The 13673-nt window shown below is 45.4% G+C and overlaps 1 protein-coding gene across 1 annotated transcript in view; it reads right to left on the bottom strand.

Annotated features, from left to right (window-relative positions):
- IGSF11 (immunoglobulin superfamily member 11) overlaps positions 1-13673 on the bottom strand; it is a 428210-nt gene that overhangs the window by 11467 nt on the left and 403070 nt on the right. Inside the window, exons 2-4 of the mRNA XM_082246294.1 lie at positions 12678-12841; positions 4599-4806; positions 1601-1753 (exon numbers count right to left, since the gene is read on the bottom strand). Of these exons, the coding sequence (XP_082102420.1) occupies positions 1601-1753; positions 4599-4806; positions 12678-12841 (525 nt within the window). The remainder of the gene's footprint in view (positions 1-1600; positions 1754-4598; positions 4807-12677; positions 12842-13673) is intronic.

A 13673-nucleotide genomic window follows, 5' to 3' on the forward strand; every position in this document is an offset into this window, starting at 1 on the left:
TTGTACCAGTGCACAAAGCAAGGTCATAAAGACATGGATGAGGGAGTTTGGAGTGGAGGAACTTGACTGACCTCAACCCAATAGAACACCTTTGGGATAATTTAGAGCGGAGACTGCAAGCCAGGCCTTCTCTCCAACATCAGTGCCTGATCTCACCAATGCCCTTCTGGAAGAATGGTCAAACATTCCCATAGACACACTCCTAAACCTTGTGGACAGCCTTCCCAGAAGATTTGAAGCTGTTATAACTGCAAAGGGTGGGCCAACTCAATATTGAACCCTACGGACTAAGGCTGGGATGCCATTAAAGTTCATGTTGGTGTAAAGGCAGGCGTCCCAATACTTTTGACAATATAATGTATGTCATCTACGTATCTAGCTCTTTGCCTGGAGTTCAACTTTAATTTTTTTTTAAGTCACTGGCCTTGCAGCCCAGCATGGCAGTCAGATATTTAGCATTTTTCAAGGAAGACAACTACAGCTTATGTATTTCTTTCCCTGGCGCGTTTCCTTTAAAATATTAAACAAGAAGATTTTATTATTTTTCTTTAAATCAATGAAATATTAATTCTCTAGTTAATATTACAATTTGGTAGATGACAATGTGATAATAGAGGACTGGCCATAAAACGGAAATATATTTCTCCCCGCATTTTCCGCCGAGTTGGTCAATTAAAAGAAAGAGCTGCCAGTAACAAGTGAAAGCCAATTATTCAATCTCCGTCATATCTATTGGCAAAAAGGAGACGCTTAAATCATAAGGTCCACTAGGAAATAAATAACGTCACGCGAAGTCATTACACACCGCGTCTCACGGATGATTTATGATTCGCTTATACTCATTCATTTTACGCCGCGCAAGCTAAATCTCTGTCAGCAAATTCCAGACAACTGGAACCAGGCGAAAAATAAAAAGCTGCATGACTGGCCATACATATAAGGCAAAATATTCCAGGATAGGCAAAGACAGTCCTTATATATCACCCTATTCACTAATAGGAGGCTAGAATGATCGGGCTGAATTCTCAGTGATGTCACTGGTCTCTAATGAATGGATAGGCTGTATTCTCAGTGACGTCACCGGTCTCTAGTAAATGGATAGGCTGCATTCTCAGTGATGTCACCGGTCTCTAGTGAATGGATAGGCTGCATTCTCAGTGATGTCACCGGTCTCTAGTGAATGGATAGGCTGCATTCTCAGTGATGTCACCGATCTCTAGTGAATGGATAGGCTGCATTCTCAGTGATGTCACCGATCTCTAGTGAACGGATAGGCTGCATTCTCAGTGATGTCACTGGTCTCTAGTGAATAGATAGGCTGCATTCTCAGTGATGTCACTGGTCTATAGTGAATGGATAGGCTGCATTCTCAGTGATGTCACCGGTCTCTAGTGAATGGATTGGCTGCATTCTCAGTGATGTCACTGGTCTCTAGTGAATGGATAGGCTGCATTCTCAGTGATGTCACCGGTCTCTAGTGAATGGATTGGCTGCATTCTCAGTGATGTCACTGGTCTCGAGTGAATGGATAGGCTGCATTCTCAGTGATGTCACTGGTCTATGGTGAATGGATAGGCTGCAGTGATTTTAGTTTGCTCACCTTGCGTTATAGAGGCCGGGAGAATAGGACCTTCCACCTTCTCCCACAGGTAAGTGGGTCTTGGAATTCCCTCCTCTGAGCTGCATGATAGAGTAATGTCACTTCCAATGTCCAGGGAGCCCTGAATGTTGCAAATGGGATCTGAGGGAGGCACTGGGAGGGGGCAAAGACACCAATTAAACCAGTAAAACACATTCCAGGAAATAAAAGTATGGCAGTCCCTTAAAGTGTTACAACAATACTAAGCCCATAAAACATTCTATTCAGGTATGTATTCCTGGCAATTGAAGCATATTTAGTCCATAGTCTTTCTGGTTACTATAGAAATGACAGTTTCATTCATCTCAGATATTACACACAGCTGTACTAGGATCTTTCCCTCCCCTTATCCATTCACAAAACACCCTGTATTTTGTTCTGAGGATACCAGGTGTTCTGTGGATGGACAAGAGGAGAGTAAGACACAACCCTAGTACAGTACGAGAGCTGGAACTATCAGTCACAGCAGCAGAAGAAGAATGGTCTGTAATATCGGGGATGAATGAAACTGTCAAGCTCCGTTTTAACCTTTTTCCCTAACTCAATATTAGTATAGCCTGATGCACAAGGATACTTAGAGACCAGGGAGCCGCATGTGCCACGTACAACTGCCAATACAAGTGAATGGTCGGGTGAACGCCAATGGCTGCATACAACCACCAATACAAGTAAATGGTTAGGTGAATGCCAATGGATGCATACAAGTACCAATGCAAGTGAATGCTCAGGTGAACGCCAATGGCTGCATACAACCACCAATACAAGTGAATTCTTAGGTGAATGCCAATGGCTGCCTATAACCACCAATACAAGTGAATGCTTAGGTGAATGCCAAAGGCTGCATACAACCACCAATACAAGTAAATGGTTAGGTGAATGCCAATGGATGCATACAAGTACCAATGCAAGTGAATGCTCAGGTGAACGCCAATGGCTGCATACAACCACCAATACAAGTGAATTCTTAGGTGAATGCCAATGGCTGCCTATAACCACCAATACAAGTGAATGCTTAGGTGAATGCCAAAGGCTGCCTATAACCACCAATACAAGTGAATGCTTAGGTGAATGCCAAAGGCTGCGTATAACCACCAATACAAGTGAATGTTCGGGTTAACATTAATGGCTGCCTATAACAACCAATACAAGTGAATGCTCGGGTGAACGCCAATGGCTGCGTATAACCACCAGTACAAGTGAATGCTTAGGGGCATGCCAATGGCTGCCTATATCCACAAAAACATATGGCTGTGTACAACTACTAATACAAGTGAATGCTTAGGTGAATGCCAATAGCTACCTAAAAACCACCAATGGAAGTGAATGCTTAGCTGAATGCCAAAGGCTGCGTATAACCACCAATACAAGTGAATGCTCGGGGGAATGCCAATGGCTGCCTATAACCACCAATATAAGTCAATGCTCAGGTGAATGCCAATGGCTGCCTTTAACCACCAATACAAGAGAATGCTCGGGTGAATGCCAATGGCTGCCTATACCCACTAATACAAGTCAATGTTTAGGTGAATGCCAAAGGCTGCATATAACCACCAATACAAGTGAATGTTTGGGTGAACATCAATGGCTGCCTATAACAACCAATACAAGTGAATGCTTGGGTGAACACCAATCGCTGCCTAGAACAACCAATACAAGCGAATGCTCGGGTGAATGCCAATGGCTGCGTACAACCACCAATACAAGTGAATGCTTAGGGGCATGCATGCAAATGGCTGCCTATAACCATAAATACAGATAGCTGTGTATAACTGCCAATACAAGTGAATGCTTAGGTGAATGCCAATGGCTACCTATAACCACCAGCGGAAGTGAATGCTTAGGTGAATGCCAAAGGCTGCGTATGACCACCAATACAAGTGAATGCTTAGGTGAATGCCAAAGGCTCTGTATAACCACCAATACAAGTGAATGCTTAGGTGAATGCCAAAGGCTGTGTATAACAACCAATACAAGTGAATGCTCGGGTGAACACCAATGGCTGCATACAACCACCAATACAAGTGAATGCTTAGGGGCATGCCAATGACTGCCTATAACCACAAATACAGGTGGCTTTGTACAACTACCAATACAAGTGAATGCTTAGGTGAATGCCAATGGCTACCTATAACCACCAATGGAAGCAAATGCTTAGGTGAATGCCAAAAGCTGCTTATAACCACCAATACAAGTGAATGCTCGAGGGAATACCAATGGCTGCCTATAACCACCAATACAAGTGAATGCTTCGGTGAATGCCAAAGGCTGCCTATAACCACCGATACAAGTCAATGACTGCATGTGTACCAGCTTGGGTGAACACCAGTGACTTCTGCATTTATGTTTACCCTCGCATACATGTATGTTGCTCCTAAAGGGTGCCATATTGGCTTTCAGGGAGAAGAGCCATACATGAGTGCATCGGTGCCAATCCAGAAGCCACCAGTGTTTAGCGAGCACAGTACTCATTCAGCCATACACGCGTATTGACGGCTTTTACACAGCCCATGGGACTCTCAGGGCAAAGTGAAGGGGGTTTTGCACATCAGCACCCAGGAGCGGCTAACCATCTAATGTGCATAAAGCCTTATACTGGATCTTGTTACACATACAAGTCCACTCCTTAGACTTTCCATCTATTTAGCAAGCCCTGATGAAGGGATTACCCATTAAGCCCCCAAAACATGTAGGAAAATTATATAGATTCTGCTTGAAGCTCTCACTGTAATAAGTGCTTGGACTTCAGCATTCTAGTGTGGTGCTCCAGTCCTTATCCCTTTTCTGGAGTACCAATAAGAAGTGGCCTTGAAAGCCCTTTGGTTGTGGGGCCATGGTACCGCATCTCACTTATGCATGTAAAACGCGTAGTCACGAATTGTGAATGGGCCCCTAAGCTTTTTATCTGTAACATAAGGTCACACCAGAAACCTATAATACAGTGCCCAGTTCTGTAACTTACCTAAAACGGTAAATCCCACCACACCAATGTTACGTAGCGCCCGGTCGGGGAAGTTGTTGACCATGCATTGGTAGGTCCCCGTATCTGACAGCTGGGTGTTGTTTATATATATGGAGGCATTGGTGTTCGGCATGGTCTGCATAAACCCGACTCGGCCCTGGAACTGTGCTGCGGTTGTGAAAACTTGCCCGCCTTGGTAGATAATGATCTGGAAAGAGATTAAAAAAAGTATACCATTATTTTATTTATTTATTTTACCCCCCCCAACCTTTTATACACCCCTCAGTAGTCTTCTACTTTTTCCTTTTTTTGTCTTTATTTACCTTTATCTGATGTGTCTCCACCAGTCACCTGATGTGCTGGGTCCTTTTTCATCTACTGAGGTTGTATGGTCCTGGATGATACAGAGAGAGGTTCTCTCTGTATTAATCCACTGTGATTGCAGGCAGCAATGCTTAATAGAAGGGCAATGACACCCTGAACTCACTGTCTTTCCTCAGTCTACTGGGCTCACTGACACTGGGCACCATTCTACCCGGAAGACTGAGGACATCTTGTGGCAAAAAAGAGATACTGCATAGGACATCTAATAAAGGTTATGATTGTAGTCCTAGCACCATTCTACACAGAAGACTGAGGACATATTAAGAAAAAGAAGGGATACTGCAGGGGAGATCTCTAGATTAAAGGTTAAGATTCTAGTCCCAGCACCATTTTACCTGGAAGACTGAGGACATCTTGTGTCAAAGAAGAGGTACTTCAGGGGACATCTCCAAACGGAATGCTAGAATTATAATCCTAGCACCATTCTACCTGGAAGACTGAGGACATCTTGTGGCAAAGAATAGATAATGCAGAGGACATCTGTAGATTGAAGGTTAGGATTGTAGTCCTAGCACCATTCTACCTGGAAGACTGAGGACATCTTGTGTCAAAGAAGAGGTACTTCCGGGGACATCTCTAGACTGAAGGTTAGAATTATAATCCTAGCATCATTCTACCTGGAAGACTGAGGACATCTTGTGGCAAAGAAGAGATAACGCAAAGGACATCTGTAGATTGAGGGTTAGGATTGTAGCCCTAATACCATTCTACCTGGAAGACTGAGGACATCTTGTGGCAAAGAAGAGATACTTCAGGGGACAGATTGATTTTAAAATTGAATTATAATCCTAGCATCATTCTACCTGGAAGACTGAGGACATCTTGTGGCAAAGAAGAGATACTGCAGAGGACATCTGTAGATTGAAGGTTAGGATTGTAGTCCTAGCACCATTCTACCTGGAAGACTGAGGACATCTTGTGTCAAAGAAGAGGTACTTCCGGGGACATCTCTAGACTGAAGGTTAGAATTATAATCCTAGCATCATTCTACCTGGAAGACTGAGGACATCTTGTGGCAAAGAAGAGATAATGCAAAGAACATCTGTAGATTGAGGGTTAGGATTGTAGCCCTAATACCATTCTACCTGGAAGACTGAGGACATCTTGTGGCAAAGAAGAGACAATGCAGGAGACATCTATTAAAGGTTAGAATTGTAGTCCTAGCACCATTCTACCTGGAAGACTGAGGACATCTTGTGGCAAAGAATAGATAATGCAGAGGACATCTGTAGATTGAAGGTTAGGATTGTAGTCCTAGCACCATTCTACCTGGAAGACTGAGGACATCTTGTGGCAAAGAAGATATACTGCAGGGGAAATCGATTAAAGGTTAGAATTGTAGTCCTAGCACCATTCTACCTGGAAGACTGAGGACATCTTGTGTCTAAGAAGAGGTACTTCAGGGGACATCTCCAAACGGAATGTTAGAATTATAATCCTAGCACCATTCTACCTGGAAGACTGAGGACATCTTGTGGCAAAGAATAGATAATGCAGAGGACATCTGTAGATTGAAGGTTAGGATTGTAGTCCTAGCACCATTCTACCTGGAAGACTGAGGACATCTTGTGTCAAAGAAGAGGTACTTCCGGGGACATCTCTAGACTGAAGGTTAGAATTATAATCCTAGCATCATTCTACCTGGAAGACTGAGGACATCTTGTGGCAAAGAAGAGATAATGCAAAGGACATCTGTAGATTGAGGGTTAGGATTGTAGCCCTAATACCATTCTACCTGGAAGACTGAGGACATCTTGTGGCAAAGAAGAGACAATGCAGGAGACATCTATTAAAGGTTAGAATTGTAGTCCTAGCACCATTCTACCTGGAAGACTGAGGACATCTTGTGGCAAAGAATAGATAATGCAGAGGACATCTGTAGATTGAAGGTTAGGATTGTAGTCCTAGCACCATTCTACCTGGAAGACTGAGGACATCTTGTGGCAAAGAAGATATACTGCAGGGGAAATCGATTAAAGGTTAGAATTGTAGTCCTAGCACCATTCTACCTGGAAGACTGAGGACATCTTGTGTCTAAGAAGAGGTACTTTAGGGGACATCTCCAAACGGAATGTTAGAATTATAATCCTAGCACCATTCTACCTGGAAGACTGAGGACATCTTGTGGCAAAGAATAGATAATGCAGAGGACATCTGTAGATTGAAGGTTAGGATTGTAGTCCTAGCACCATTCTACCTGGAAGACTGAGGACATCTTGTGGCAAAGAATAGATAATGCAGAGGACATCTGTAGATTGAAGGTTAGGATTGTAGTCCTAGCACCATTCTACCTGGAAGACTGAGGACATCTTGTAGCAAAGAGATACTGAAGGGGACAAAAAAAGAGAGAGGACAGCTGTATAGTACAAGCTGTGAAAGATAAGCAGTAGATTTATCCACGCAGTGTAGTGTACAAAATATTTATTGAAAAATGTAAACATTTTATGGAAAAAAATCCATTTGGAAAAATTCCTACACCTTCCAACTATTAGACAAAAACATAACAATATTAAAAGCAATCTGGGTGATAACCAAGTGTATAGGAACCAAGTTGCCTACTTGAAAATCAGCAAAAGTGTGTGGATCCAGTCATATATTCAGTGCAGTTACTTCTATCATAAGTGCTGGAATGAACCAGCAATCAAGTAACTGCACTGAATATAAGACTGGATCCACACACTTTTGCTGATTTTCAAGTAGGCAACTTGGTTCCTATACACTGGATTATCACCCGGATTGCTCATAATATTGTTATTTTGAATATTTTTGTCCAATTGTTGGAAGGTGAAGGCATTTATTCCAAATGGATCATATCCCATATCATTTTATAATTTTTTCAATACATTTTTTGTAGAATACACTGCCTGCGTGGGTAAATTTACTGCCTATCTTTCACAGCTTGTACTATACAGCTGTCCTCTCTCTTTTTGTTTGTATCCTATTTAGGCAATTACCATACCTAATTGGTGAGTCAGTGAGTACTTTACCCCTCCTTTACTAGGTGGTATTCACCTAGTCTTTAGCCCCCTTTTTTTAATGCTACAAGGGACATCTTTAGATTGAAAGTTAGAATTGTAGTCCTAGCACCATTCTACTGGGAAGACTGAGGACATCTTGTGGCAAAGAATAGATAATGCAGAGAACATCTCTAGATTAAAGGTTAGGATTGTAGTCCTATCGCCATTCTACCCGGAAGACAGAGGACATCTTGTGGCTAAGACGAGATACTGCAGAGGACATTTATAGAGTGAAGGTTAGGATTGTACTCCTAGTGCAATTCTACCTAGAAGACGTGGGTCAACTTGTGGCAAAGAAGAGATACTGCAGAGGACAGCTCTAGATTAAAGGTTAAGATTGTACTCCTAGCGCCATTCCACCCAGAGAACTGAGGACATCCTGTGGCAAAGAAGACTGCAGGGAACAGGAGACAGGGGACATCTCTAGACTGAAGGCACCATTCTACCCAGAAGACATCTTGTGGCAAAGAAGACTGCAAGGGACATCTATTGAAGGTTAAGAATGTAGTCCTAGCACCATTCTACCTGGAAGACTGAGGACATCTTGAAGCAAGTAAGAGATACTGCAGGGGACATCTATGGAAGGTTAGGATTGTAGTCCTAGCACCATTCTTCCTGGAAGACTGAGGACATCTCATAGCAAAGAAGAGATACTGCAGGGGACATCTCTAGACTGAAGGTTAAGACTGTAGTTCTAGCACCATTCTAGTACAAGCACCATTCTACCCAGAAGACTGGGGACATCTTGTGCCAAAGAAGAGTTACTGCATAGGACATCTCTAGTTTGAAGGTTAGGATTGTAGTCCTAGCACCATTCTTCCTGGAAGACTGAGGACATCTCATAGCAAAGAAGAGATACTGCAGGGGACATCTCTAGACTGAAGGTTAAGACTGTAGTTCTAGCACCATTCTAGTACAAGCACCATTCTACCCAGAAGACTGGGGACATCTTGTGCCAAAGAAGAGTTACTGCATAGGACATCTCTAGTTTGAAGGTTGAAATTGTAATCCTAGCACCATTCTACCCAGAAGACTGAGGACATATTGTGGCAAAGAAGAGATACTGCAGAGGACATCTCTAGATTGAAAGGTTACGATTCTACTCCTAGCACCATTCTACCCAGAGAACTGAGGACATCCTGTGGCAAAGATGACTGCAGGGGACATCCATTGAAGGTTAAGAATGTAGTCCTAGCACCATTCTACCTTGAAGACTGAGGACATTTTGTAGCAAAGAAGAGATACTGCAGGAGACATCTCTAGACTGAAGGTTAAGATTGTAGTTTTGGCACCATTCTAGTCCTAGCACCATTCTAACCAGAAGACTGGGGACATCTTGTGTCAAAGAAGAGATACTGCAGGGGACATCTCTAGACTGAAGGTTAAGATTGTAGTTTTGGCACCATTCTAGTCCTAGCACCATTCTAACCAGAAGACTGAGAACATCTTGTATCAAAGAAGAGATACTGCAGGGGACATCTCTAGACTTAAAGTTAAGATTGTAGTTCTAGTACCATTCTAGTCCTAGCACCATTCTAACCAGAAGACTGGGGACATCTTGTGTCAAAGAAGAGGTACTGCAGAGGACATCTCTAGTTTGAAGGTTAGAATTGTAACCCTAGCGCCATTCTACCCCAGAAGACTGAGGACATATTGAGGCAAAGAAGAGATACTGCAGGGGACATCTTTGATTGAAGGTTAGGATTGTTGTAGTCCCAGCACCATTTTACCCAGAAGACTGAGAACATCATGTGTCAAAGAAGAGGTACTACAGGGAACATCTCTAGATTGAAGGTTAGAATTGTAGTCCTAGCACCATTCTACCTGAAAGACTGAGGACATCTTGTGGCAAAGAGGAGATACTGCAGGAGATGTCCCTGGATTGAAGGTTAGAAGTGTAGCATTAGCTGCTTTTTTATCTAAACCACCAGGGGACAAAAAATTATGGATTTGGTCTTTAAAAAAAAAGTTGTGCTTTAAAAAATATTGACATAATTCATTGTGGTCACTCTAATCTTTCAGGAATTCTAGATTTGAAATCTTTACCTTGATAGCCATTATTTCTCATCAGTATAAGGAGCCTTAATCCCCCTATTGCATCTTAATGATAAACCTTGTCATCATATGACATTTTTGAGCCTTATGATTGGCCAATTTGGTGCAGGGTACTGCATTGTAGGAAAAAGGGGAAAAGCTCACATGTCCCTCCTATACCTGGAAATACCAGGCATCCCAAAGGGCTCCAGCAGGTGAAAAAAGTTGGCAATGGTCACAAGGAGCTGACAAGTGGAGGCCACGTGTTCTATCTTACAAATGCCTGTATAAGAATGACCCCCCCCCCCCAAAGAGTGTCACCCCAGATTTGTGATGACACCACCCTCAAGTGGTGGGTCCTTGACCACCTGGGATCATGGGATCATAGAAAGTGGGGCCCGTTGTTATTGTCTATAGTTGTGTGAGGGATCTATTGTTGCTGGGGTGTTTCTATTGTTATCAGGGTGGGGCTCATATTTGCTGGGGGAGTCTATTGTTGTGTAGGGAAACTATTGTTGCTGGGGAGATCTACTGTTTCTTTGGGGGATCTATTGTTATTGGGGTGGGGCCCATTGTTCCTGGGGGAGTCGATTGTTGTGTGGGGGAACTATTGTTTCTGGTCGGGGATCTACTGTTGCGTGGGGGTCTGTTGTTATCGGGGTGGGGCCCATTGTTGCTGGTGGAGTCTACTGTTGTGTGAGGGATCTATTGCTGCTTGGATGGGGTCTATTGTTGTGTGAGGGAAATATCGTTGCTGTGGCGGGGTCTATTGTTGCTGGGGTGGGGTCTATTGTTATCGGGGTGGGGCCCATTGTTGCTATGGGAACAATTGTTGCTGGGGGAATCTACTTTTGCTTGGGGGATCTATTGTTATTGGGGTGGGGCCCATTGTTCCTGGGGGAGTCTATTGTTGTGTGGGGGAACTATTGTTGCTAGTCAGGGATCTACTGTAGATTGGGGATCTATTGTTACCTGGGTGGGGCCCATTGTTGCTGGGGTAAGGACTATTGTTGCTGGGGTGGGGTCTATTGTTGCTGGGGGGATCTTTTGTTGCAGGGGTGGGATCTATTGTTATCGGGGTGGTGCCCATTGTTGCTGGGGGAGTCTATTGCTGTGTGAGGTATCTATTGCTGCTGGGTGGGTCTATTGTTATCGGGGTGGGGCCCATATTTGCTAGGGGAGTCTATTGTTGTGTGGGGCAACAATTGTTGCTGTGGAGATCTACTATTGCTTAGGGGGATCTATTGTTATTGGGGTGGGGCCCATTGTTCCTGAGAGAGTCAATTTTTGTGTGGGGGAATTTTTGTTGCTGGGGTGGGGTCTATTGTTGCTGGGGGATCTATTGTTATCGAGGTGGAGCCGGTTGTTGTGTGGGGGATCTTTTGTTGCTGGGGTGGTTTCTATTTTTGTTGGGGTGGGATCTATTGTTGCTGGGGGATCTATTGTTTCTGGCTTCAAGAGAAAAGATGTACTGCTTTTATTGTTACTAGACAAGAACAAATTCCATACAAATTATTTAGCACCACAAAATGATACTTGGGGCAGTACTGGGGGGGGGGGGTGAGTAGGGGGTGGAACCAGGGGTGGTGGAAGTGGGTAAGGCCACAGAGTGGAACCAGGGGGGTGGTGCTTGGAAGTGGGTAGGGCCACAGAGTGGAACCAGGCAGTGGTCCTTGGAAGTGGGTAGGGCCACAGAGTGGAACAGGGGGTGGTGCTTGGAAGTGGGTAGAGCCACAGAGTGGAACTAGGGGGTGGTGAGTGGAAGTGGGTAAAGCCACAGAGTGGAACTAGGCGGTGGTGCTTGGAAGTGGGTAGGGCCACGGAGTGGAACCAGGGGGGTGGTGCTTGGAAGTGGGTAAGGCCACAGAGTCGAACCAGGGGGGTGGTGCTTGGAAGTGGGTAGGGCCACTGAGTGGAACCAGGGGGATGGTGCTTGGAAGTGGGTAGGGCCACAGAGTGGAACCAGGGAGTGGTCTTTGGAAGTGGGTAGGGCCACAGAGTGGAACAGGGGGTGGTGCTTGGAAGTGGGTAGGGCCACAGAGTGGAACCAGGGGGTGGTGCTTGGAAGTTAGTAGGGCCACAGAGTGGAACCAGGGGGTGGTGCTTGGAAGTGGGTAGGGCCACAGAGTGGAACCAGGGGGTGGTGCTTGGAAGTGGGTAGGGCCACAGAGTGGAACCAGGGGGATGGTGCTTGGAAGTTAGTAGGGCCACAGAGTGGAACCAGGGAGTGGTGTTCGGAAGTGGGTAGAACCACAGAGTGGAACCAGGGGGTGGTGCTTGGAAGTGGGTAGGGCCACGGAGTGGAACCAGGGGGGTGGTGCTTGGAAGTGGGTAAGGCCACAGAGTGGAACCAGGGGGGTGGTGCTTGGAAGTGGGTAGGGCCACAGAGTGGAACCAGGGGGATGGTGCTTGGAAGTGGGTAGGGCCACAGAGTGGAACCAGGGGGTGGTGCTTGGAAGTGGGTAGGGCCACAGAGACAAGTAGTGACTCACAAGGGGGAAGTTCCTGCACCTATGGGAGAGTTCCTGCACCTATGGGGGAGTTTCTGCACCTATGTGTTAATCTCTGAACAGCTCCCTTCTTGGGCACATAGGAGTGTTCTCTCTTTCCCAGAAGACCTTTAGAACCTCTAACGCTCCCTTACCTGTTCAGGCTGGTTGGCATTGGACAGAGGTGTCACAGTCCAGATGATGTTGAGGTTCGTTAGCGCCGCACTGGTGGTGAAAGTGCATAAGAGTCCGGCAGACTGACCCCGGGCCACCTGTATGTTCTCCTTGTCTATGATCACCTGCAGCGCCGTCACCAAACCTGCAAAACATAAAGCAGGACACCGTCTGTAACCTTGTGAGTCCGGATACATTAGCGCCTCTCAGGTTCCTCTCCACCCCGCCGCCAAAACCCACAGAATGTGCTTATTGGGAGCTTCTGACTTGTAATATTACACTCCATCCAGAGCACAGAAGTCTATTATCTATATCAAATTATGTGTGTGCCGGGATATTGTAGAATCCCGGATCAGGCTAATTGTGCCGATGTTATTTCCAGCAGAATTCCACCTGTGGCGGCTTTCAGGAGTAAATCCGGTAAAAGCATCAAAAGGTTATGGAGAGAAATGTTACAATTATTTGGTCTTTTTCTTCTGTTTCTGATATCCCCCCCCCCCCCTCGCCCTCCCTCGCCCTCACCCTCCCTCGCCCTCACTCGCCCTCGCCCTCACCCTCCCTCGCCCTCCCTCGCCCTCGCCCTCCCTCGCCCTTGCCCTCCCTCGCCCTCCCTCGCCCTTGCCCTCACTTGCCCTCGCCCTCACCCTCCCTCGCCCTCCCTCGCCCTCCCTCGCCCTCCCTCACCCCTTGAATAAATCAATTAACCAATCAATCAATCAAGATAACATCTACAGTTTTTAGCTCAATACAAAATGATGGCGCCATTTACACCTGAGCGTATCCATGTACTGGCGTTTTTCGGGCGTTCTTTATGCTTTTTTTTTTTTTTTTGCAGCTTTTTACAAGATTTTTTTAACCACTTGCCGACCGCCAGCAGTACATATACTGTGGCAGGTTGGCTCTGTCCCATGTCTGTCGTTTCGCAGGACCGATAGTAGAGGGCGCAAGCACTCCACCAGAAGCGCGCACACGCGCCA

Source organism: Pelophylax lessonae (assembly GCF_965119305.1).
Source record: "Pelophylax lessonae genome assembly, chromosome: 2".
Lineage (NCBI taxonomy): Eukaryota > Metazoa > Chordata > Amphibia > Anura > Ranidae > Pelophylax > Pelophylax lessonae.